General features: G+C 38.0%; 2 protein-coding genes across 4 annotated transcripts in view; one reads left to right on the top strand and one right to left on the bottom strand.

Annotated features, from left to right (window-relative positions):
- The first annotated feature begins 802 nt into the window (after window positions 1-802).
- LOC108076854 (uncharacterized) overlaps window positions 803-22,753 on the top strand; it is a 100,192-nt gene continuing 78,241 nt past the window's right edge. The window contains exons 1-2 of one of the 3 annotated variants that reach the window (XM_017169973.3): window positions 803-1,242; window positions 10,112-10,495. In XM_017169973.3, the coding sequence (XP_017025462.1) occupies window positions 1,126-1,242; window positions 10,112-10,195 (201 nt within the window). In that variant the 5' untranslated portion in view covers window positions 803-1,125 and the 3' untranslated portion in view covers window positions 10,196-10,495. Of the gene's footprint in view, window positions 1,243-10,111; window positions 10,496-22,753 lie in introns of those variants that run through there. The other 2 variants (XM_070283206.1, XM_070283207.1) reach the window with 2 other exon arrangements.
- Window positions 11,565-12,354, bottom strand: LOC108076853 (caspase drICE-like). Its single transcript, XM_017169883.3, has one exon. It carries the CDS (start codon window positions 12,321-12,323, stop codon window positions 11,565-11,567), a length of 759 nt encoding a protein of 252 aa, XP_017025372.1. The 5' UTR covers window positions 12,324-12,354.

Here is a 22,753-nt window from a genome sequence, read left to right as displayed (position 1 = left end):
CTCGACTTTTCACTGACTGCTAGCTGCACTTAGTCCTTTACCCAGGCGCCTGAAAATGAACCAATAAATCAGTTTATAATAGTAAAAAGGGCGCAGGGTGAAAAAGAGTGAACTACCAAGTCAGGTTCAACTTTTGATGCAGGCCAGATCAATGGACCCGATGGAAAGTTGAAAGTGTTTCTTCCCAAAAGAAATTATGTTTGCCTGTGCAGAGGGGAGAAAAAGCCAAAGTCAGAATCTTAGATGGATTGAAGTCTAAGCTGGAAGGATACTGGTGCATTTGATGGAGAAAAGTCAGCAGGAAAAGGGGAAAAAATACTTGGTAATTGAATAACGAGCTGGTTAGGCAGTGTCTATAATAAAGAATTTTTATGCCTGAATAAAGTTTCAAAACGAAATAATTATGAAGAATGATAATGGAAATGCGAGAGAAGCCTAAAATTAATTAGAATAAATTCCTTTTGCTTTATAAGCTAGCTATGGACAATGATAAATAAGCTTTTCATGAGTTTTCTTATACTAAAATCATCTTAAATTCAATGCATTGGAAACACTTTTGTCTCAGTTTTGAGATTATTTCAACGTTTCCATTTGCCCGATTGATTTTCTGTCGAAAATGAGTCATTGTTGTGTGGACTAAGCTTTCAATTTGCTGAATGAAATGTTTTTCAGTTGAAGAGAATGGTTCATAATTTAATTTTGGTATTAGTATTTAAACTTTTCAAGTGAGCCGATTTTCCAGATCCTGAGCCGATTTCTTGGTAATCTTTGAGGCCACAACACACACGCTCGCACCCATAGACACAGAGACAGACAGAACCGGAAGCTTAGCGAAGCTTGTCAAGTGACTTTTCAAGTGCTTCTCGAATTTCGTATTTTATTTAAAATCAAGACAAATCTCTGGCACATGGCAGATGACATTTAATGTGGCCTTTAGAGCAAGGCCTGTCGACACCAGCCAACAACGTCAAAATCGAATAGTCAACAACGCAACACAATGCAAGTGGCCAAAATGAGAGGGAGGGAAATAAACGGATGTTGGGGTGTGGGTATGCCGTTGAGTGAGGAGTCAGAGCCACGCTGCATATTTCAACATTTCCGGTTTGATTTCACATTCCAAACAAAATGGCCGGCAGACGTGCTTCCGCCATCTGCTGCACGCACCCGCACCTGGTCATTGGAGGTGGAGCCAGAATCAGAATCAGAATCAGAACCAGAACCAGATTCCGGATCAGGGCTCAGGTAAGAACCATATGCATGTGTCCATTGCGTGCACTGAAATATTATGTTAAGCTTTGTTTTTAGTTTAGGGAGAGTTCAAGTGCAAGATTCTATGGAGTGGTGTACTTTTCAATTTGTAAATTACAAGCTTTTAAAAAAATATTCATAGATAGGGTCATACGGAACTGATATAGGCACTTGACAAGAATATTTACCAAGGGTTATAACGAATTTTAAGAGTGAGAAACTATTTATTTCTATGAAACTGAGAGGCACAGAATCAACTTTTTATTTTGTTAATATTTCCTCGTTTATTTATACGCCAAATTATTTTTTTAATAAACATAATTAAACCTAAAAGGTTTTAAAAATTCCCTCTAATTATAAATATTTTTCTTGCAGTGCCTTTTGTAACTTATACCCATACCAGAGCGTGTTGCCATCGACAAATTTATTGTAAGCCAATTGATTAAATCAGATGTCCTTTTCATCATAACAGGCTTATTATGCCATTCAGTTGCATAGAGTGATAAAAAAATAAAGCAACAGAAAGAGAGATTGCATGAATATTCCAGGCGAATATATACATATATATAGTTTTAGGCTCGGCACTACGGGTATAACATTTAACTCTTTAATCTTTTTGATGGGCCAATCGACATCGGGCAGGGGGGACATAAAAAATTTACCAGTTGATTTTATGCTGGATTAAGCTTAAACTTTATACTAAAAGGAACTAAGCAAGCGTAAATGGAGTTTCTTTTTTGCCCCTTTTTCTTCAATGCTGCCGCTGCTGTTGTTGTTTCCAGTCCCTTTCCTTGTTAAAATAGCTTTAGTGCGGTCTTTTGCCTTCATCTGGGCCGTGTCCTGGCCCCAAGTCCTTTTTCGATGTATGTGTGTGTGTGTGTGTTTGGGGGAACCTCTTAAGCTACGTCTGACTGATTCCGGCACATTTCGGATGGGATGTCGAAAGATATTTGCTGTGACAGTTTTTGGCTCCAAGTCTACTCTGCGCTTTTTCCCGTCCCGTTTTCTCTTTTTTTTTTTTTTGGCTTAGGGGGTTGCATTTCGGCCTACCGCATCTCTAGACCATAATTCGCATCGAAAACCCATCAAGTAAATTTTTCAAAAGGCAGGAAAAAAGGAGCAACAAAAACAAAAATAAAGAAAGCAAAAAGAAAAAGCTATGGTCAAAGGCTGGGCCTTGGTGCTTTGACGAAGGCAATTTTGTGTTCAGGTAATAGCTCTATTATATAATTATGGTACATTATTGTCTGCGGTTTGGTCTGCTGAACACGCACTCCATAGGCATAAATATATAACTATTGGGGGTGCATAGGACTTTGACCCGACGTACTGGTCAATTTCGCAGTAGTTGAGGTACGCTTATTAATATTCCTTGAAAAGGCAATACAAATTTGTGTCATTCAACTGCGATGCGATGACAACGATGAATTGGAATCCCAGAACTCTTATTCCCCAGCGATTCATCCCGGGACACAGAACACTATCGATATGTGCCCTGACAGAATCCAATTCCATTTCAATTGACCAGGCAATGCATATATAATACTGTGTATATATATGATTTGCCACCCATCAACATCGAGGGACTCAAAGCCAGTCCGGGTCGTAAGTGTTGACATTATTTATTATGTGTAGCCATCGCCATATGATTGGCTTTTTGTATATCTCTGCTTTTGCATTTTACATATTCCATATCTATTGTACATGAGGCCAGTATATAAATATATAAATTACTTTTTACCTTTTTTGTCTTTTGGTTTATGTGCAGCACAAATCAATCGCGAATTCAGTTTTATTTCATTTCAGATTAATTTCTCCTCGGGGATGGATTTCTAAAGAGTGACTGTTATGGCATCGTAATTAATGTAAATATATTTTTACACTATTTTAAATAAGGATTATTTCGTCTTATGTGGGGGGGGTATTGACACTTAATTGTCTTAAATATAACAAAATGAATTATTTTTCATAATTATTTACATTGTAATAATTAATTTAATATCTTTTGATATTGGAAATATAAAGTTCTTGCATCAAAAAATATTAATACCTGCTTCTGAAAAATGATTGCCATAATTCATTTCATTTAAAGAGGGTTTCTTTCTTTTTCACCATTTTCTTTCACATAAAAGATCAAAATCAGGTGAATTTTTCTGAAATTTTCCGACAAATTAAACTTAAATTTTCTACGTCATTAATCTCGATAGTACACGCACATATGTAAATCTGTCTGTAAATATTGAATAATAATTGTTAAAGGATGTCTGTCTGGGTTTCTGTTCATTTGCGGTTCCTGCAAAAATTATCAGCAGGACCTCCTGTGTGTGGGTGGTTAATAAAACCATAGCAAATAAATCAATAATTTTTACTCTTTTGTGAAATGCTCGCGGCTACTTTGTGTTTGTCCCTCCATTCCCCCTATAGTATGTTTCTCCTCTACTTTATCTGGCTAGCTCCTCGCTGGGAGAAGAACAGAAAGAAAATGTACATGAACGTGTGTATATATAATATATATATTTTTTTTATCCACATAAAAAAGAGAGCCGAGCCAAAGAAAGGCGAACACATTTTATTTGGCTTGTTGTGGTTTTGGTTGCGAGCGGAGCTACAGTTCCACGCTGCTAGTGGGCCAACAGAGGGCACTGAAAGAAACGAGGCAGGATCGAATATAATAAATAATATTAAGAGATATTTAGACATACATTTCATATGAATTCAGACATATAATTTTTACATATATTATAATTATTTTTTAATTACTTTTCTTTAAGTAAGCCACGATTTTATTTTTTTATGTGCCGCCCTCCGGGCAACCGTTTTTGTGGTTTTCATCCTTTTCAGGCTACCAAGAGAAAGAGTGTGTCCTGAGCCGGGCCTCTTTTGCTCTGTTTCTGGCCAGTTTCGGTCCTTTTTTTTCTGATGCTTGGTCTGGCCTGGTCTCGCTTTTCTTTAACTGAAAATGTGACGAAAGCAGTGACTGTATTTCACTAGCTACCACAACACACTCACTCACACACCTCTCCTCGCAGGATACCACACATACATACATACTTACAGGCTATGTTATCCTCTTTCCTTCATTATTTTGGCTCGTTTCTTGTAGTAGCCGCATAAATTGGTTGGCAAACTAATTGAAAATGGTCTTTTCCCCTGTCACCCATACATGCTTACATATTCAATAAGCTGCCTGTGCATTAGTGTGGTGTATGTGTGTGTGTGTGCAATCTAAACGCTAATTAAATGATTCAATGATTCCTTTTCCACTGGTCTGTCCCCCTCCCTCCCTTCCGTGCTTGCTGGCTACTTTACCTTAATTTCTTTTTATTGTTTTTCGCATGTTCTTTCAATTGCTTTTATGTGTGTGTTAGTAAGGGGGTAGGAGTGTGTGGCAGTGTGTGTAAGTCCATGTAACTCCTTCAAGTTAGCTGACAAGTGCCAGGGGTTGTACTCCCCTCAGGATACCATCAGCGCCCCTCTCTGATTTCTGTGTATGTGCCAGTGTGTGTGTGTTTGCGGGTTAATTGAATTTTATGTGTTGGTCGCCAATCCTTAAGATTGTCTGCTCCCCTTCCTCCCCCCCCCCCCCGGGGGCCCCAGCCTGGTTCCTGGACTTTGGAAATTAATTTCCTTATATTGACTTTTTTCTCCATCTGCTCTCTCCTCACATTCCCGCTCAATTTCCGTTGCCGTCTGTAGAATTTCTTAGGAATTCTTTTTCTTTTTTTTGCGCTCCCATTTTTTTTCTCAGGATTCTTTGGATTTATTGCCTCTGCGGTATATAGAAATTCTTTGGCTGACTAATGAGAAAATTATAACCAGGCATCTGGGGGTACTTAAGAATCTCCCCCTTTACTCAAAAGCTCTTCATCTTGGTCCTTCACATGCCCAAAACATGGTTCCTACTAGTATCTGGCCAGAAATTCTGTACACTTTACAAATAATTTGGAATTTTCAAAGGAAAATGTAAAGAACGTCGCTGGGTTTTTGTATAAATTGCAATGCTTTCAGATAAGTTGAAGTACGATCATTAGCTTAGTGATCTCTCATATAATTATGTCTTGATTTAAGCTTTTTATTTATATTTATTAATTTTTTTCTAATAATTATTAAATTCATTTACCTTTAAAAAATTTATTTAATATTTATAAACTTAGCTTTTGTCATAGCTACTCATTTCTCTTAGTGCTTTCCATCTAATGCTTCACTTGATGTTAATGGATTCGCACTTGCAATGAACCACAAACATATGCAAATGTCTCGAGCACCTGCTAACAACATTAACTAGCAGGGAGTCTGCATACTAGCATTCCCCCTCATCCCCCAACCCTTGAGTATACTCATCATTTTCAGGCCTGCTCTAACGCTCACACTCCATCAATAATTATATGCTGCATACATTTAGGCGTCGCTCAACCCCTTTTCCACCATTCGCCTCGTTTCACTGTGCAAATGTTTGTGCAGCACTCGAAGTATGTGTGTGTGTGTGTTGCATTCACCCAAAAGGAGGTGGTAGAGTTTTTGGAGGCAGGGTGGCAGAAGGTAGAAGGTAGCGCCGTCATCATCAACGTGGCAAAAATAAGACGGTTAACATTTTTGAGTGCGTGGTTGCAATTGGGTCTGCCTCAGATGGTTTGATGTGGCTTTGCACGTAGAAAAATGTCAAGTAAACTCTTGAAATTCGTAGGTATTATTTACGTTTTAAATATTATTTTTTGTATAAATTTTAAGTTTAAAAATATTCAAATTTAAACTTCTGGAATTATCTAAAATAATATTAATAACTAATTCTGAAATTTCTAATATTATGTCCTATTTTTCTCTTTGTGTATATGGAAAGACGAGGCTTTTGGGTTGCAATAAGGTGGAATCGTAGGCTGGGGGCTGCCGGATTCCTGTCGAGTGTGTGTTTGAGGCTTTGCTTTGCTCTTTGCCGGCTGCACTTAAATATTTTGCATATGCGTAAAGTGGAGCATCAGCGTCGACGACAGCAAAGACTTTGTTGTAGTCTTCAGGCTTCAGACTTTGGATTTCTTTGAATCCTCCTTTACGTCGCCGCAGAACTTCTCATACCAATTTTGTAGTACTTCAAAATGGAGCGCCAAGGATGAGACTGTACTTTGGTAGTTAGCAATTCGATAGAACCCTGGTAATTGATGGAAATTCAACGGTTTTTTCACTTAGGGAAGAGGGAAAAATTTAAAGTAAAATCACTTTATTGCCTTCCTAAGTAATAGTCAAATTATAATAATAATTTCTTATGCCTTGTTTGTTGTCTGCTTACAAATATTACTTCTTAAATCCTAGATAGTCTCTCTTCTCCCTTTCCCTTATGAATATTAAATAAAAATTCCAGTTGACTAGAGCCTCCAATCTAAATTATGTTTGCAGCGACTCACTTGATACATTCTATTCGATCCTGCTGGTTAATTGCATTTGGCTCATTGGCTTTGAAGTGGAGAGATATTACCACATGGCCGCAATTCAATTATTTTATTAGAGAAAAAGGGGGCCTGAGCAGCAGAAGCAATTGCTTTGATTGCCGACGGCCCTAACCGCAAGGCAAAGCCAAGCAGCCAAGGCTCCTGTTCCTTCAGCCACCCAAGGAAGGACCTTTCCCCCAAGACAACCAGTCCCTGCCCTACCCCAGTAACCGCAACTATGATAAGGATACTAGGTCGGGGCGGGCGGGTGTTCTGATAGCAAAAATGCGTTTTAAATATGAAGAGTTGTGGGCGGGGACTGTCGAGTGAGCTGCAAGGACAATAACCGACACAAGGCCTTGGGTTGCCTGGCTACTTCTAATTAGGGATGTGAAACGTAAAGAAATAGTTTGTGTTAAGACTATTATTGCTATAAATTTCTATATATTTTTAATATAAAGGAGAATCGTGTTATTTGTTAAAATATCTATTAAAGTTTGTGGTCGTTTTAAAGGCTTAGGATTGGGAATGACAGAAAATATAACTAAATCAATATTTTGTCGATATTTTAAGCAAAAGGTGATAGGTGAACTTCAATACATAGAATAATGGTATATTTCTAGTTTGATTAAAAGTAAAATTTCCATTTACTCAAGAAAGTCTATTAAAATATAATTTAATTAAAACTAATACCTAATCGATCTAATATAAATTCTACTCCGATATTTCAATATATTCTGTCATCCCTAATTCCAGCTCTTGGGTTCTAAAATTTAACCGCCACGCTGATGGCAGCAATTAAACAGAAAATGCCAGGCCGAGAAAATGCTCAAGAATTTGTGGTACAAAAATTCAATTAATTTTTGCCCCAACACACAATGGGTGCAGGAGGTGGAGTTGTAGGGGGACGAGGAGAGCTGGGCTGGGAATAAGGGATATTTTCCGGGGGAGACTCGTGCTCTGTGTCTTGCTCGGCGGTTAGCGGTTAGCAAAACTATAATAAATTATTGTACGACATTTTCGCCCTTGATTAGCATGGTGGGCATCATCAGCTCCATTCTCGTGAAAGTGCTGCCAAAGGGAAATAAATTACTTGCCGGGTGCCAGAATGGAGTCGATGGAGGCCATGGAGAGCCTGGCTGGTGGGGTTGCAATTGACCAAATTAGTGGCCACATACATAGATGGGGTGAAAGGAAAAAGTATATATCACATCATCGAACAACTTCCGTTAGTGTTGATGCTAAAAAATTAAGTTATCAACTTGCAGGCAAGTCTGCGTGTGTGTGTGTGTGTGTGAACATAGAAAACTCTAACCTAAATTGGTTCATTGTGCGATTGGCTGGGCGATTTTTGCTGGCGGACTTTCCACATAACCTCGCTCGAAAGTTGATAAGTTTGTTTGGTTGCAATTTTCCCAATGATCGAATTATTTGACTTTCATTTCGTAATTAGTTGAAGCCTTTGGGTTTCAAGAGTCAAGAGTTTATCATTGAGTATGAGAGGAGTCCAGTTGGGCAAGGACTTTCAACTGAAATTTTTAATTGAAATAAATATATAGTATTCAATTATAACTTATTCATTCAAATTTTCTTTTTTAAACCAAAAATCACTTTGGGTTTTCTGAGAATTTAAAAAAAGAAAATACATAAACTGGGACAATAGAAGGCCAATGGCTTTCTCTAAATTTCCTCTCTTTTGGGACTTTTCTTAGATTTATTTAAATTGACAAAAAGGCAATTTTCAATTTACTTGTATAGATGGGCGATTCCTCAGTTCGAGTATAATTTATTTGATTTGTGGGCAATATTGACGGCAATTAAGATAGCAAAAATGTACAAAAAAAAAAAAGGAACGAAGAATTCTAAACGAATTTAAATTGAACTTTTATTATGCTCCCACTTCAGGCTACTTCTTCTATTTTATCTATGCTCTGAGGTAGACAACAATAAATTCTTTTAAATAAATGTTTTGTGTGTTTGTGGGGGTTCTTGAGAAATAAAAAATAAAATAGGAGGGACAGAGATGAAAAAATTTCCTTGGCGGTCGAGTCAGCAAAGCTTAAATTGCCTACGCAGGCAAAGACAAGGTCTAAGGGGATGGGAAATTGGAGGGGGGAAAACGGACTGTAGGGGTGTGTGGGCCCTATTTACCATTAAAACAAACACACGCACACACACACACCCACACACAACAACAGCAACAACAATTCACGATGCATAAAAAATGGGCTTGAGCAAAATACAAAAAAAAAAAGGAATTTGGGAAGGGAAAGCGACGCATTGCCAAATTTTTTTGACACTTATCCCTTGCCTCCTTCCCGATATATTTACTTTACACTTTAAATATAATTAAGTGATTTAAAATCGAACTTAAAATGGTTTTCTTAATATTTAATATTTACATATTTTTATAAGATTTGTTTCTGTATTTTATGGGACGACACTACAAGTCTATAATAAGACCTTAAATATTATTTGTATCAGCTAGGTTTCTGCTAAAGTTCAAGTTTATTTTATTAAATAAACTTCTGGACTTCAAAATATATATTTAAGCAACACATATTTTTATTATACTTGTAATGATCGATTGTTTTCCTCCAGTGTATGCAAATTATGTGCGGATGTGAGTAAGTGTGTATATCTAGGCCCTTGTCACCTGTCTCGCTTTTGCAGTCTCAGAGAGCCTTCATTATTATTATTATTATTATTATTATTATTATTATTATTATTATTATTATTATTATTATTTTGTTTTCTATTTGTGTATCGTGTATAAAAATATTTGGGTTGGGTCTTCTTGGGGGAGTATTTTCGCTTTTTGATTTTTATTGTGAAAATGCGAACGTCGGCCGTTTTTTTAAAGCCACCACAACACAGCTCAGCAGCGCCCACACACATTCTCACGGACGGCAAGGATTCCTATGAGTGTGTGTGTGTTTTGTGTTTGTACGTGTGTAGAGCCCAACACTTACACGAAAATGATGAATGATTTTATGGTTTGCTTGACCTGAATTTTATAGTATGCATGCATGGTGGCTCCCACCGCTATTGCCGGTGCCACCCGCTGTTCCCCATTGCTGGTGGTGGCGGCCAGCCCATTGCGAGTGGAAAATTTTATGTTTGCATAAGAAATTGGATTTTTGCATTAGTTATGGAAATGAGAAAACTTCAACTTGATTTGTTTTTCACTGGTTCACTCGTTCCACTCCCCACTCCCACTCCCACACCCTCTGTCTCATTCGAATTTTCTTCATTTTTTCTACGTGTGTATGTGTGTGTTTGCTGGTCAGAAGAAAACGGTTTTTGGCAAACTCTCTCTTGGAAAACTGTTTGAATTTCCTTCATTTATTTTCGGTTTTTCTCTTGTTGTTGTCTTCCATTGGGTTTTTTGGTTTTGTGCATTTGCTCTTTGGGCTTTTGTGGTTCCTAAACCCATTCGGCAGGAGAAGGAGAAGAATGAGAAGCAGAAGGAAGGTCGCTGGAGGAGCCTGGGATATACTATACTCTTCTTGCCTAATGCTTATTAGATTTGGCTCATGAATCAGTCCCGGATTGCAAAGTGACTGCCGGTGGTGGAGCACGGTGAAAATGCAAATGGAAATGGAAATGGAGATAGCCTTCCCTCAGAGAGCTTACTTTTAGGGTAGCTCTGTGTCAGCGGCTGATTGTTTGAGTTGCAGCTGCATATTAAGTATACGTCAAGTGCCCGGAAAGATGAAGGACTCAACAGCAGCAGATGGATCCCACGTTGCCCCAGCCAATATTGCGCAATATGCCAAAACAATCGACGATATATATGTATATATTCCCCACACACTTATAGAATTCACTCCCACAAGGATAGTGCCAAAATATACGATTAGTATGAGATTTTAATACCCTTTAAAAATATGAAAAATTTAAAACTGCAATCATAAGATAATCATAGTAAATTCATTTTACTAATTTAATTTCACTAATAAGATAAATATATATAATTTCCAAATCAGAGTATTCAACTAGGGTCTTTAAATAATCAGCGATTGAATATATCTCATATACTTTTATGTGTACCAAAATATATTGTGTTTTATAGAAAAAAACTTTTACACGGAGAAGCAATAAAGCAGTTGAATGCATCGTCTGGAGTGTGTGTGTTTCTGGGAGATTCCTCCGGGGGCATAGAGGGTGGAATATGGGTTCACATGCCAGCGAGACCAAGACACAGGGTTCAATAAACAGACAGACACTTTCCCTGGGGCCAGCTGAGCGGCAGAGCAGTTCATGTCTCTAGCCACAGAATTTGACCGATTATAGCACCAAAAACAAATTGCTTTGGAAAAATAACAAATAAATTCTTTTACGGAATTTTAACAACTTGAAAATGGTTTAACGACTTCGAAATATCGTAAGATAAATAGTAAATTTGTAGATAATTGATTTTTAATAGTATCAGTTTAGTTACTTGTTAATTACTTTACTCGTAATATATTACTCATACGCAGTGTAGACTAGGGTAACATATTTTTTGTTAAGTTCGGGGAAAACGAGATATTTTGAGCTCCGAAAAATGAGATAAGATTAAGAATAATCTAAAGTGTGAAAACAAAGTAATCACTGATACATGTATCTAACCTATCTTATCTTAAAAGCCTAAGAAACGGATTTATTTATTATTATTGTCATATTATTATTTACCACCGTAATATACGAATTTAGGGAATCCCATAAATATATTTTTTTTACAATAACTACTTCTACTTGGAAAGTTCATACATTATATCTAAAATTATACGACATTTAAATTATTAAAGAAATTTGTATATTTAATTCAACCAATTTTATATTTGTTTTATTTTAATTTAAACACAGAAATATGGTATTTAAAATGATAAAAATTTTCGTAAAGTGGATTATCTACTTGTCTTCGAATCGCAAAATACGGGTCAGCGTTGTGGCGATGCAAGATATTTGCTGCATGCCATTATCCGGTGGGTGAGACTCGAAATTGGTGACCCGCTGGCAGACAAAGGTGAGCAGAGTAAGCAAGTCCAGCAGCTTGCCATTCTCCTCCAGTTCGGCGCACAGACTCTGGATGAAAACTGAGCCCTTTTTCGTGTTACGCCAAAAGAATCCAGAGATCGTGGAGTATGCGATCAAAAAGTCAACATCCGACTCAAGGGAATAGAACTTCAATGCGGTTCCTTCCATCAATCTCGTGCCCTGGGAGGTTTGGATAAAGAACAATTTGGGTTTGCCGGCCAAGGATGGGCAATTATCGGATGTGAAGGGATTCCAGATGTACTCTACAGGGTCCTCGGCGCTGATGTGGCCCTGTTCGCCGTGGGAGAGCACAGCCACCAGAATGCAGTCACTGTCGCTATGATCTTGTGCTGCCACTTCATTGATCGTCTGCTGGATCTGCTCATAGCGATAGTCCTCATAAACGGATACATGGAAGTCGAGTCGCTTAAGCTCCCGTTCAAGGTTATTGGAATCCACTTCTGCTCCTGCACAGGCTGTCTCGTCATCATAGTGCATTTGGTTGAAGATCAAAGCCTGGCCGCGATTTTTATGTTTCATATTATACTCGGAGGCACGGCGAGCTGGTACCATTTTCTCCACACTTGGCTCAGCTTTGCTAGTGCCCCATATCGAGTCGTCGGATTGTGCCATTTTAATAATGTATATTCTAGACTTGCTGAGATAGATGTGTTCACAAAAGTCACAAAATTATAATGAAAATAACTCGATTTATGTTTAGCTCTGAAAGGTATTAACCCACTAATGAGCAATTGGTGGACTGCGGCCGGGTTTTCATACGCGTTTCTTATCTCTAAAAGATATAATCGTTGAATCACATTCGGTTCCTTTCTTCTTGAATTGCACCTTATCACTGATTTAATGAGTCTTTGTCATCTCTTGCGAATATTTTTTATTTGAGTATGATTAAGTACATTTAAAGTCAGAGCTTTAAATAATACGGGAAAAATAAGCTAGACTTTTTCAATATATCCTTCAATTTAAAACCTCGTTAGTTACACTTACCTTAATTTTTTCATCGAAAATACATGGTTTAAACATGACTTAATTTAAATATTCCTTTAGTTTTATTTATGGCACTTAGCAAATGATTTTTTGGAAGTACTTTTACCAATTCACTAGCAACTTTCCAACCTTGAAAAGGCCATTTGAAGGACTTCGTGTGAAGACTGCCAACCATTTAATCTTCAGTCTTCACCCCTGAGAAACTCTGCTAGGGTTCCTGATGGCTCAGTTTTAATATTGGCAACTTTTTTAATTATTTGCTTGAACCGCTTGTCGATTTGTTGGATGTTGCCGGTTGATTTGTTGGCCCTGTGCCCTGTGTTGTTGCTGCCAGTGCCCGATGGTGCCAAACTATGGCGGCAATATGTGCCAACAGTTGAATAATCTGTCAATAAGCTATTGTCATCGCTTGGGGTCCTGGTTCTCCGGGTTCCCTCTTCCTACTTTTTTTACGAGAAGGACAACAGCGTCAACTGCTGCTGCTACGGCTGCTTCGACTCCTGATGCTGCCACAAACAAACATTTTTCTATTGGTTTGCCAGCGGTGCCCCGAGGGGTCACCCTCAGATGTGTTTTCCGCAGGGATCGGGGTTGGGGTTGCTGGAAAAGTGAGTGGAAGTTTTCCCATATATATTGCGTCTTGGGGCCCGCTCTGTCTTTTTTTTTGTGGTTTCCTGGTTGGTTTGGCGGTTGGCGAAAAAAAAAACTTTTTAATAAAGGTCGATTGCTGCATGTCAATTTGCCACCTCTTCAGCTCGCCCCTCCAAGTTTTTGGCTTCCTATTGTTATACCCGGTACTCATAGACCACGGGGGCCATATTGTATTCGCGTTGTATATGCCACAGGGAAATTTGAAGCCTTTAGGAATCTATGAAGGTGTTCCCTGCATAGTTCCCTTTGACTCTTTTAATTTTCTCTTATTAAAAGCTCTTAACTGGGGTTTTTCCTGTTTTAAAAACATAATAAGAAAATTCACCCAGATATTTGACTTAGATATCGTTGATACATTCTTATAGGCTATCGATTAGTACGTTTAATATATCGAACTTTATCTAGAAGTATTTTTTTTTATCGTTGTTTGACGTGTAAGATATTATAGTTGAAAAAGGAGGTATAATATAAATTATTTAAATACAATTTAAAAGGAAGCGATATGGTGAAATTTTATCAGTAAAATATGAAAATATTTTTACATGTTTTCATTAAAAAGATCAGAAATCTTTAAAACCGGGTATCGTTAAGTCGGACCACTTGGCTTTAGCTTATTATTTCCTCTTTTTTTTTTTGAGATTAGCTTTGACAATAGTTTTCTAGCGCTGCATGGCGCATCCGGTGTGGAGGCGTTGCCCCACCCCCACCTCGATCTCCCACTCCTCCATCTTGGCCTTCTCCTCCACCGCTGTCGCCTGCTTGTCTTTGTGCTTCCGTTTTATCACTTATTACTTCCGTTTCGACACTTTGGCACAAGGTGCTTGGCAGCTTGAGCTTAATGCCGTGTCACCTTTTGAATTTTAATTTATTTTCCTCCTTTCGCGTAATGAGCTGCAGTCCAAATTGCAATTTCGGCAGTTTTTTGTCGTATTTTTTTTGTTCTTCCAAATTAGCATTTATATGAGCGGCAGTAGCACAAACTTTTCATTCGTCTAATTGCTAAGCTAGATGGCCGAAATAAATCTCGGGCCGGACCAGGCCAGAGCTCTCAAGACTCTCGAGTGGGTGGGCTTTTCCGGTGCAACGGAGGGCGGCGGTAAAATATACATAAATAACCTTTATTACACATGCTGACGACGCTCAAGTGCTCCAACTTTTTCAAGTCCACTTTGCCCGGTTGTTTCTCGAGTAGTTTTTCGGTGGTGCCTTTGTTGCTGCCGTTGAACCCACCTTTTAGCCACGTGCAATCGCAAAAAAAAGCGAACAAAAATAAATAAAAGTTGGCAACAAGAAACTCCTTTTATTATAGGCAAAAACGGTAAACGAAAGTCGATGGCTTGGACCATATATAATTTAAAGGGAGCATTTTAAGAAATTGGTCCTTTGATGTCTGCCTTCGCAGAATAACGTTTAAGTTTAATTTTTGCAAGTATTTCAACAACAGGAGCTATATTCTTGGGAAAATCTTTACTTTAAGTATATGTTCTTTCAGTGCTAAAGAGAGAATTTTCTTTTTAATATATTTTTATTCACTTTGATTAGGTATTTAGTAATTCTCAAATATGCTTAAAGTATTGTTAAAATAATCCTCTGGCACATGTTTAAGCCAATTTCTATGTAATGCCCTGACCAATACCTCGCAAATCTTACGTAACCATCTTCTGTCTCCAATGCCACAGAAAGATAACCCAATTTTCCCCTTCAGTCTTCTTCTGCGATGAGGAAATGGAAATAGATTTTGTCAAAGGCGGGGACACACTGTGCCCGAATCGGTGTTTGCAGTCCGTGCAACCAATTTGAGTTAATTAAACCACGCAAATCCTAATGTGACCTAATTGAGTCTAGTTCCTTACAGATTGGCAGATGTCCCTGGAGAGGGAATAGCAGAAGGATAGAGGATGGCAAAGCTGGCCTAAACACTTCGTTCGCACTTCGAGGGCTCCTCCTCTCTCATTTACACCCATTCCCGGACATTCTTTCTGGCAAAGGCTTTATGTTCAGCAGCTCCTTAACATTTCCTCTATCCTGATTTCCTTTTTTTTTTTTTTGCAAAGGCAATGCCTTTGCTCTTCCTAATGTACACTTGTGCAAAAAAGTGTATAATCCAATTAGGGTTACAGAGAAAAAAACAAAACAGACAGATAATAAGAGTATGTATAACAATAAATTTAAAAAAAATTTAATGTGTATCTATAGTGTATTCCTATGATAAAAATTAAAAAAAAACAAACATAATTTAGAAAAAATTTAAAAATATTTATGAAACAACTTTCTATACAAAAATTAGATCACTTAATTATAATCAATAAAACAAAAATCTTTGTAGTTATAACCTTTTAGTTAGAAATTATTTATTTGTGTTACTTTTTATACTACCATTTTGTTTCCAGTGTTTCCCATAGCTTTTCTATTCTAAGTTATGACCCTTTGAGATGTGAGCTTGTTGCATGCGCGAATGCCAAAAGCCCCTGCTTACTCCTTCGTCCTTCGACTCCCATTTGCTGGCCGAATTCAGCTGTCCTGTCCGCATTTGAAGCTGTCCTGCCACGACTGTCTCGTGTTCGTCCTGGTCCGAGGCTTCCGTTTCGCCGCGCCCCATAATCCTACAAGCAACTATAAGCCTTGGTAATTATCTGCAAAGTGACCATTAGGCGATTAGTTGATGCTGCCTCGCTGCTTCGCCTTGCTTGCGTATTTTCTACCACCTCTGAGCCAGGGCCGGAGGTCGTACTCCTTTGCTATCTATTTTCGCCATTTTTCCGCTTCATGTGAAACTGAAATATTTTTCTCGCTCTGCGTTAACTGTCAGTAAAGGCGACAAGCAAAGGACCCAGAGATTGCACCAAGAAAGAGCAACTACAACAGATAAGAAGCTGAGATTTAATTCTATTTGCTATATAGAAAGTTTGTAAAATTATATATCCTTTATTTAATTTCTGAAATTGTATGTATGTAAATAATTCCATGTACATATACATTTCGAAGTTGCAACAGTTTGAATAATGATTTCCGCAATTATGTGCAGCATTTGAATGCCAGCGGTAATGAATCCGGCGGTTGATAACTCGCTTATTAGGTTATTAGCCTTAATTAGCAGTTCATTTCAGTTGTCAGCGCGCTCGCCACTAATTAGGCCAAAAACTGAAATATCAATTTTTGCGCCGACAACATTTCAGTTAAATCACTTTTATGGCAATATTTGTGTAAATGTAAAATTTGTAACTACTACAAAAGAAAAAGATTATGTGAATTTTAAAATTTACAATAAAATCAAAAAAAAAAAAAACGTTACGTTAAAGGTAATTTAGAAAGTTATTAAATATTTAATTTTAGAAGACTCCAAATTTAAGGGAAATCCTTTTGATTGTACTCTAATATTGCAAACCCTATTCAAAGCATAAAGTCGTTTTAAACAACAGACAATTTCAAAAAGTTTCACTTATCCTGTCACATATATATCCTGCTCTATTTCCCCTCCATAACTTTACGTTACAATCTTAATGTTCACCATACCGTATAGACAACTTTTGCCGTTTTATCCAACCGCATTTCTTTGTGTCTCGCATTTTCATCTAATTTGCATTTCCATAGTTTTTTAGCTCTTGAAATCGTGGCGAAAATGATGATGAGCTTTCTTTTGCTCATTTTGCATTTTGCTTTATGAACTGCTGCATAGGGCAAAATGTCCTAAGTAGCTGACTTAGTATGTGATAATTTCGCTGGCCGATAGTTACATTTTCATGTTTTTGTCATAAACGTGGCCAAGACGACGGCGAAAAGAAAAGCCAAAACGGATTTCCATAAGCAGGCGGAAATGGTGTGGAGAGTGAGAAGAGAAAAAGGGGGCAAATTGTAGTCGAAGCACATGCGAAGCATTGAAAATTATTTACGATAACGATCGCATAATCATAATAATAATCACATTATAATAATTCTTGCCTTTATGTGGTCCGCCGTGGCCTGTCGCTGGGCTCCTTCGGGGACGTGTAATAGTTGCTAATAAAATGCAATGCCCATCGACAGGGCAGGCGCGTAGCAAAAACCACAAAAAAAAAAAAGTATGAGGAAAAGTGGGCGAAAGATTGTAAATTTCACAGTGGGCAGTGGTTAAGGGGGTGGTGGCTCTTAAAAAAAATGGCAACTGCATTGATGTTATTACCTCAACCGACAACTATTCGCCAAAGTCAATAAACCAAAATGACAGGGCCCCCTCACTATAGACCCACTATGACTGCAGTTATGTTGCTGTGGTTTTTTTTTGCGTTGCGCTGCTAACAAATTATTGTTATGCTTTTGGCTTTTGCGCATAATTCTGCCGTTCTTTCCGTTCTCTATTTGGAGTATGTTACTCATACGCCACGTTGGCAACTTTAGCATGCACTTTTAAATGAGGCATAGCCATAGCAGACATGACACCAATTTTTATTCATCCCTGCTTGCCGTTTTCCCCCAACTCATATTTGCCCGGCTTTGTTCACCCATTTTCAATTTGTTTTGGCCGTGGTTTCTGGTGGGTGGTGGTGCCTGGTGGTGGGTGCTTTGCTGTTGAAGTTAGCTGTCGCCGGGTTTTTGCACTATTTTTTGCTGTACTTTTTTTTTAGACAATTTCTTTATTTTTTTCGGCATACAGAAGTGAGGGCAATGACAGAGGTTGCTTGACATTTCTGTGCAAGATGTGAATGGAAATGATGGCAAAAAAAATATAAGAGGGAATGGAAAACTAGAAAGAAATTCTGTAAAGAGGGGTGGTGGGAGGAGGATTGAAATAATGCTATCAAATTTAACGGAGCATCTAAAATGGCTTTATCCTTGGGTATTCCTTAGAATTTTGCGGGTTTAAAGTGAAGCTCTTCATTAGAGGGTTAATTTTTCCTACTTTAAGTTGGATTATGGCTAAGATTATCGTATTGTAAGGCTTTAATTGTTAATAAATAAGGTTTCCCTTGAATATTTAGTCTAATTTAACTGGTTTCCATTATAAAAAAATTGTTAAGTTAATATTTAATACAAAACAAGACTTTAAAAACGCAGGTGTAATAATTAATATTTAAAAGCCCTTTTTAATGTAATTAAAATATTAAATTTCACTCTTTCTTTTTGCTAAAATTCTGACTGTTTACTTTATCAGTTTAAACCATAAATCTTTTCCAACATGTAACACAGATTTCTGGTTATTAGATAAAATAATTGAATAATTTATCTATTTCCGCTCACCTACTACTATTGCAGATAATAAAACGTCTGATAGAGATGTCACGCATTATAAAAAAACGAGGACAATATGTTTCGTTATCCACTAGGGTATTCAAATGTCAGGCCATGGGAAAGTGTCGCAACTATTTTTGTTATGCCAATGTTGGTTTTTTGTGTTGCGGTTGGAAAACAACCTTAAAAAAAAGTAGAAAACGTATACGAAACGAATGGAAAAATCGACTAAAGCGATGATGGGGAGACAGACTATGGCAAGTTTATTTATGCTTTGCGTGTCTGCTGTGAATTAGTGCCAAATTTGATTATCTATGACTGCACATACACACCCCGGGAAAGGGAGGAGGTAGGGAAAGCCACATAGCGTGGGAAACACGCCTATAAGTAAGGCACGACGACAGTTCTTCCTGGTGGCCTTTTTGGGCTAAAATTTACGCCCCTCTTAAATTGATTTCTCTCTGATCAATTTTGAAATTTATGAATTTCCTTTCATTTTCCGTGCTCTAGAATAAAACTTTCTATTATGCGGAAAACTTTTATTATGGCCGCCGCCGTTGCCGCCGGGCGGAATATGATTTTTAATTTCACCTGAAATAATTTAACTTTTCATTTCGAGCATCGAACGGGTTGTGTGGCCGCGCACACGCCCCCTAAAGCCCACTGGCGTGTATCCATAGATTTTAATGTCATAAGCCACATGCCAAGCAGTAATTAGCCAACTTTCGCCTTCATCATCCTGATGGCCCTCGCCGTCTTGTTGGGCTTTAAAGGTGTCGCTTTAAGCCAGTCGCAGCGAAGGATTTAAACATGCTACTGCTTCTGCTGGTGATGATAATGATGATGAAAAGTTACCGAAGTCTGTGGGTGTAAGAAGGATTAATTTGATTAGTCTATTTTTGATTTCAATTATTAATTGAAATTCCTCAAGCTTACGCAATATTTACTTACTGGGAAATGTAGTCATTTATGTAGTCGTTTTCTGTAATATTTACTCCAAAGAGTTCGAGGCATTCGGAGAAAGTTATTAACTTAGATTTGTAATTAAGCCACAGCAAAATCCTGGCAGAAGGTCAACTAGCCTTTGGGGTGATACACTTTAGGGGAAAATATTTAAGGGAAATTGTATTCAAATTAAATATAATAAGGGGGAACGTTAAATGATATGTTAAATACTGAAACCGGCAACCCTTCAACCTGGCTGTTAAAACATTAAATTCATGTTAATGTTCATGTTCATCTCACAATTCGTGTGCAATTCCAGGATCTCTCTCGAATTTCTTCGTAATAAGGCCATCAATCGAACGGCATTACTGGCCGGAAGTATCAAATATTCGGCGCACAGTATGTGCCACATCAATTATGTTTATTCCTTATGATATGCCATAACAGATCTCTGCTGTTTCACATTAAGCTATTGTGAGTGAATTCAATGGAAAACATATTCAGGGCTTGTGTGCGTGCGAGGGCGGGCGGGGGCGCAACAATGAATTCTCTGGCTCACAATATCTAAATCTTTATTAATTCGACTATTTTGTGACAAGTCCTGGCACCCTCCTCCCACCACCCATCTTGTACACCGGAATATCCCGGGCTTTCGGGGACCATTTTGTTTGGGCTCCGTACATTGGGCAAGCGGCGCAACTCAACAAATAAATTAATAGCTATCAATCAGAAAATCTGCCAAAGGACCTTTTCCTTTGAATGCAAAAGTTCCTTTTACCCAGCGTATGTGTGTGTCCTTTGTGTTTGTATTTGGAAGTGGCGCGTGTGTGTGTGCGAGTGTGTTTGTTGAGGAAGCGCACAAAAGCGCGCTATAAACGCACTCAATGAATGGCTAATATGAGGAGTGCACGCGCTTCCTCTGTTCGGAATGAGTTGGCGGTTTCCTTTGCCAGAGGTCACCAAAAAGGCCCCTGAGAGGGGTCAGAAAAATTGATCCGCCAATTACATCAAGGATTGTGCAAATTAATTGGAAAATATGGGGTTTCAATTATTTTCTTTTAAGGGAATTACAGCAAGCTACTAGCTGGGAATTAAGGAAATAATCCCTTTTTATATTGAAGCTGCCTTCAGTTATTCCCTTAGAATATATTAATCTATATTTTAATATTCCCTATAAAACCTTCAAGTAACTTCCTGGCAACTTCACTCATAATTTCCTCCACTGTCAGCTCTTGAAATTCATATAGCTGATCTCGGCTTAGATCTCAAGTCATGACAGTTAAAGAAATTACTGGGATTGCCTCATGCGAATGGGGCCAAATGTGTGACAGTTCAATTTTATCAACAACAAAGAGAGAAGGTGAAACAGCCGGAGCAGGACGAGGAATGCCATAGGAGACAGAGGAGAACCGGAGACGGAGCAAGCGACTCATAAATCATTCGCGATGTCGACTCCGATGACGACTGGCAATCGCATGGATCTGATTGACTACTGTCAAACGGATGGATGGTCGAGGGGAAACCCAAAGAGAGACAGAGTTCCACGGATATACACACCATGCTATATATGTATAGGTATGATGCTGCTCAAATAGAGCAAATATATCCTGCGAGCAGCATACACACATCTACATATGCTCGCTGCGATGTTTATGCTGCATGTAGCTCGTACAATACACAATGCGATATATGATGATGATGTACTGCTCGACTTTGGTGTCTCTTTCACTGCCTATCCTATATGTATATCTATATATATAGAGAAATATGTATTTATATCTGTGTATTGGCATCTGTATCGCCTGCATTTTGTTGTAAACGACACTAGGAGACGGCTCTTGCAAACGGTGGGTTGTGCTTTGGCCCCGGCTCGAATGAGTTCAATTCTGTCGGTTCGGTTGGGTTCGGTTTCGTTTGTTTGGATGGGGTTTCCCAAACTCATCTCGCTGGGCTCTGTTGAATTCATATGCACAGTCTGACAGTGGATAGTGTAAACTATTTATTTGATTTTAGAATAACAAGAACTATTGCAAGATTTATCCTTTAGGTGTTTTCTTGGGGTACTTAGTTGCGAATAAATATAAAATAAAATTAATTTATACAGTAAAAAATCCCCCAAAGATCAATAAAATTCCCTTGGTTATCAAAACTTTATATTAATTCCCAGACCAAGGTGCATTTGTAGTATTTGCCATCGTATTCGGTAGAGCATAACAAATGAAATGTGACACATTATGCGACGAGGCGTATGACTGTTCTTCCCTTCGTCTTTCGACGATATACAGACATACAAACATATATCTCTGTTAGTGGGAATTGGCGTGGTATTAAATCAAATCGAAATGACTTTCGTACTCCATCAAAGGCCGAAATTATGCAATAACTTCAATTGATTACGCGTGCGGGAGTAATCTAGTGGCTAACCCAGTAAGGACTCCTAAAATTCACAACAAAATCGAAACGATACTTGGTTGGAAATGGTTTAAAGCTAGTGGTAGTAGGTAGGTCCTTAATGGGGCTTCTTGGCTGTCTTCGTTTTATTATTATTCGTTGTTGTGATGTTTGCTTTGACAAGCCACTTTAACTAGATGGAGCCAACAAACCTGTGTGCTCGTCATCTCGTCCCGTTTTCCCCTCAGCTTTTCCTTCTTCGACAAGCAAATTGCACACGCATCGACAGCACAAAAAAACCGAATAACACAAGGGGTTTAGTGGGTGGGAGTTGGGTTGGAATGGGTTGGAATGGGTGGCGGAGGAAACCCCTTCAAGTTGTTATCTGCTTGCTTAGCTATTGCTGCTGTATGGCTCTTGGTATTTGCTTGCCATGTGTGTGTTTTTGTACCCCGCACTTATTTGGCAAGGGGAGTATGTTAAAAGTTTATTTTGGTAAAGCAAAACAAGAAAAACAAGAAAATATAAAAAAATAATAAAAAGATATATTAAAATTCCTATATTTAAATGTAAGGAGTTATTAAAGAAGCTATAACTTTTAAAGGGGCTAAAAAACATATTTTTCTATGGACTATCCATTTTATTAATCTGATTTAATTGATCATATTATTTGTATTCTTAATCTTTAAAAGTTAAAAAATTAAATTTGATATCTTAGAACTTTTCTAATTATTTATTATAATTTATTTACCGGGTATCTTTTAGTCCATAAAATTAGTAAGTAGCTTCAGCGACTCCCTTTCTGTTTGTATGTTTTTGTGCAGTCTTCTCTACATATCCAGTTAAAAGGATAATGGAGCACAACA

The sequence above is a fragment of the Drosophila kikkawai genome, chromosome 2L, assembly GCF_030179895.1.
Source record: "Drosophila kikkawai strain 14028-0561.14 chromosome 2L, DkikHiC1v2, whole genome shotgun sequence".
NCBI classification, from domain to species: domain Eukaryota; kingdom Metazoa; phylum Arthropoda; class Insecta; order Diptera; family Drosophilidae; genus Drosophila; species Drosophila kikkawai.
Note: the sequence above shows the minus strand (reverse complement) of the source record. Positions and strands in the feature narration are given on the sequence as shown.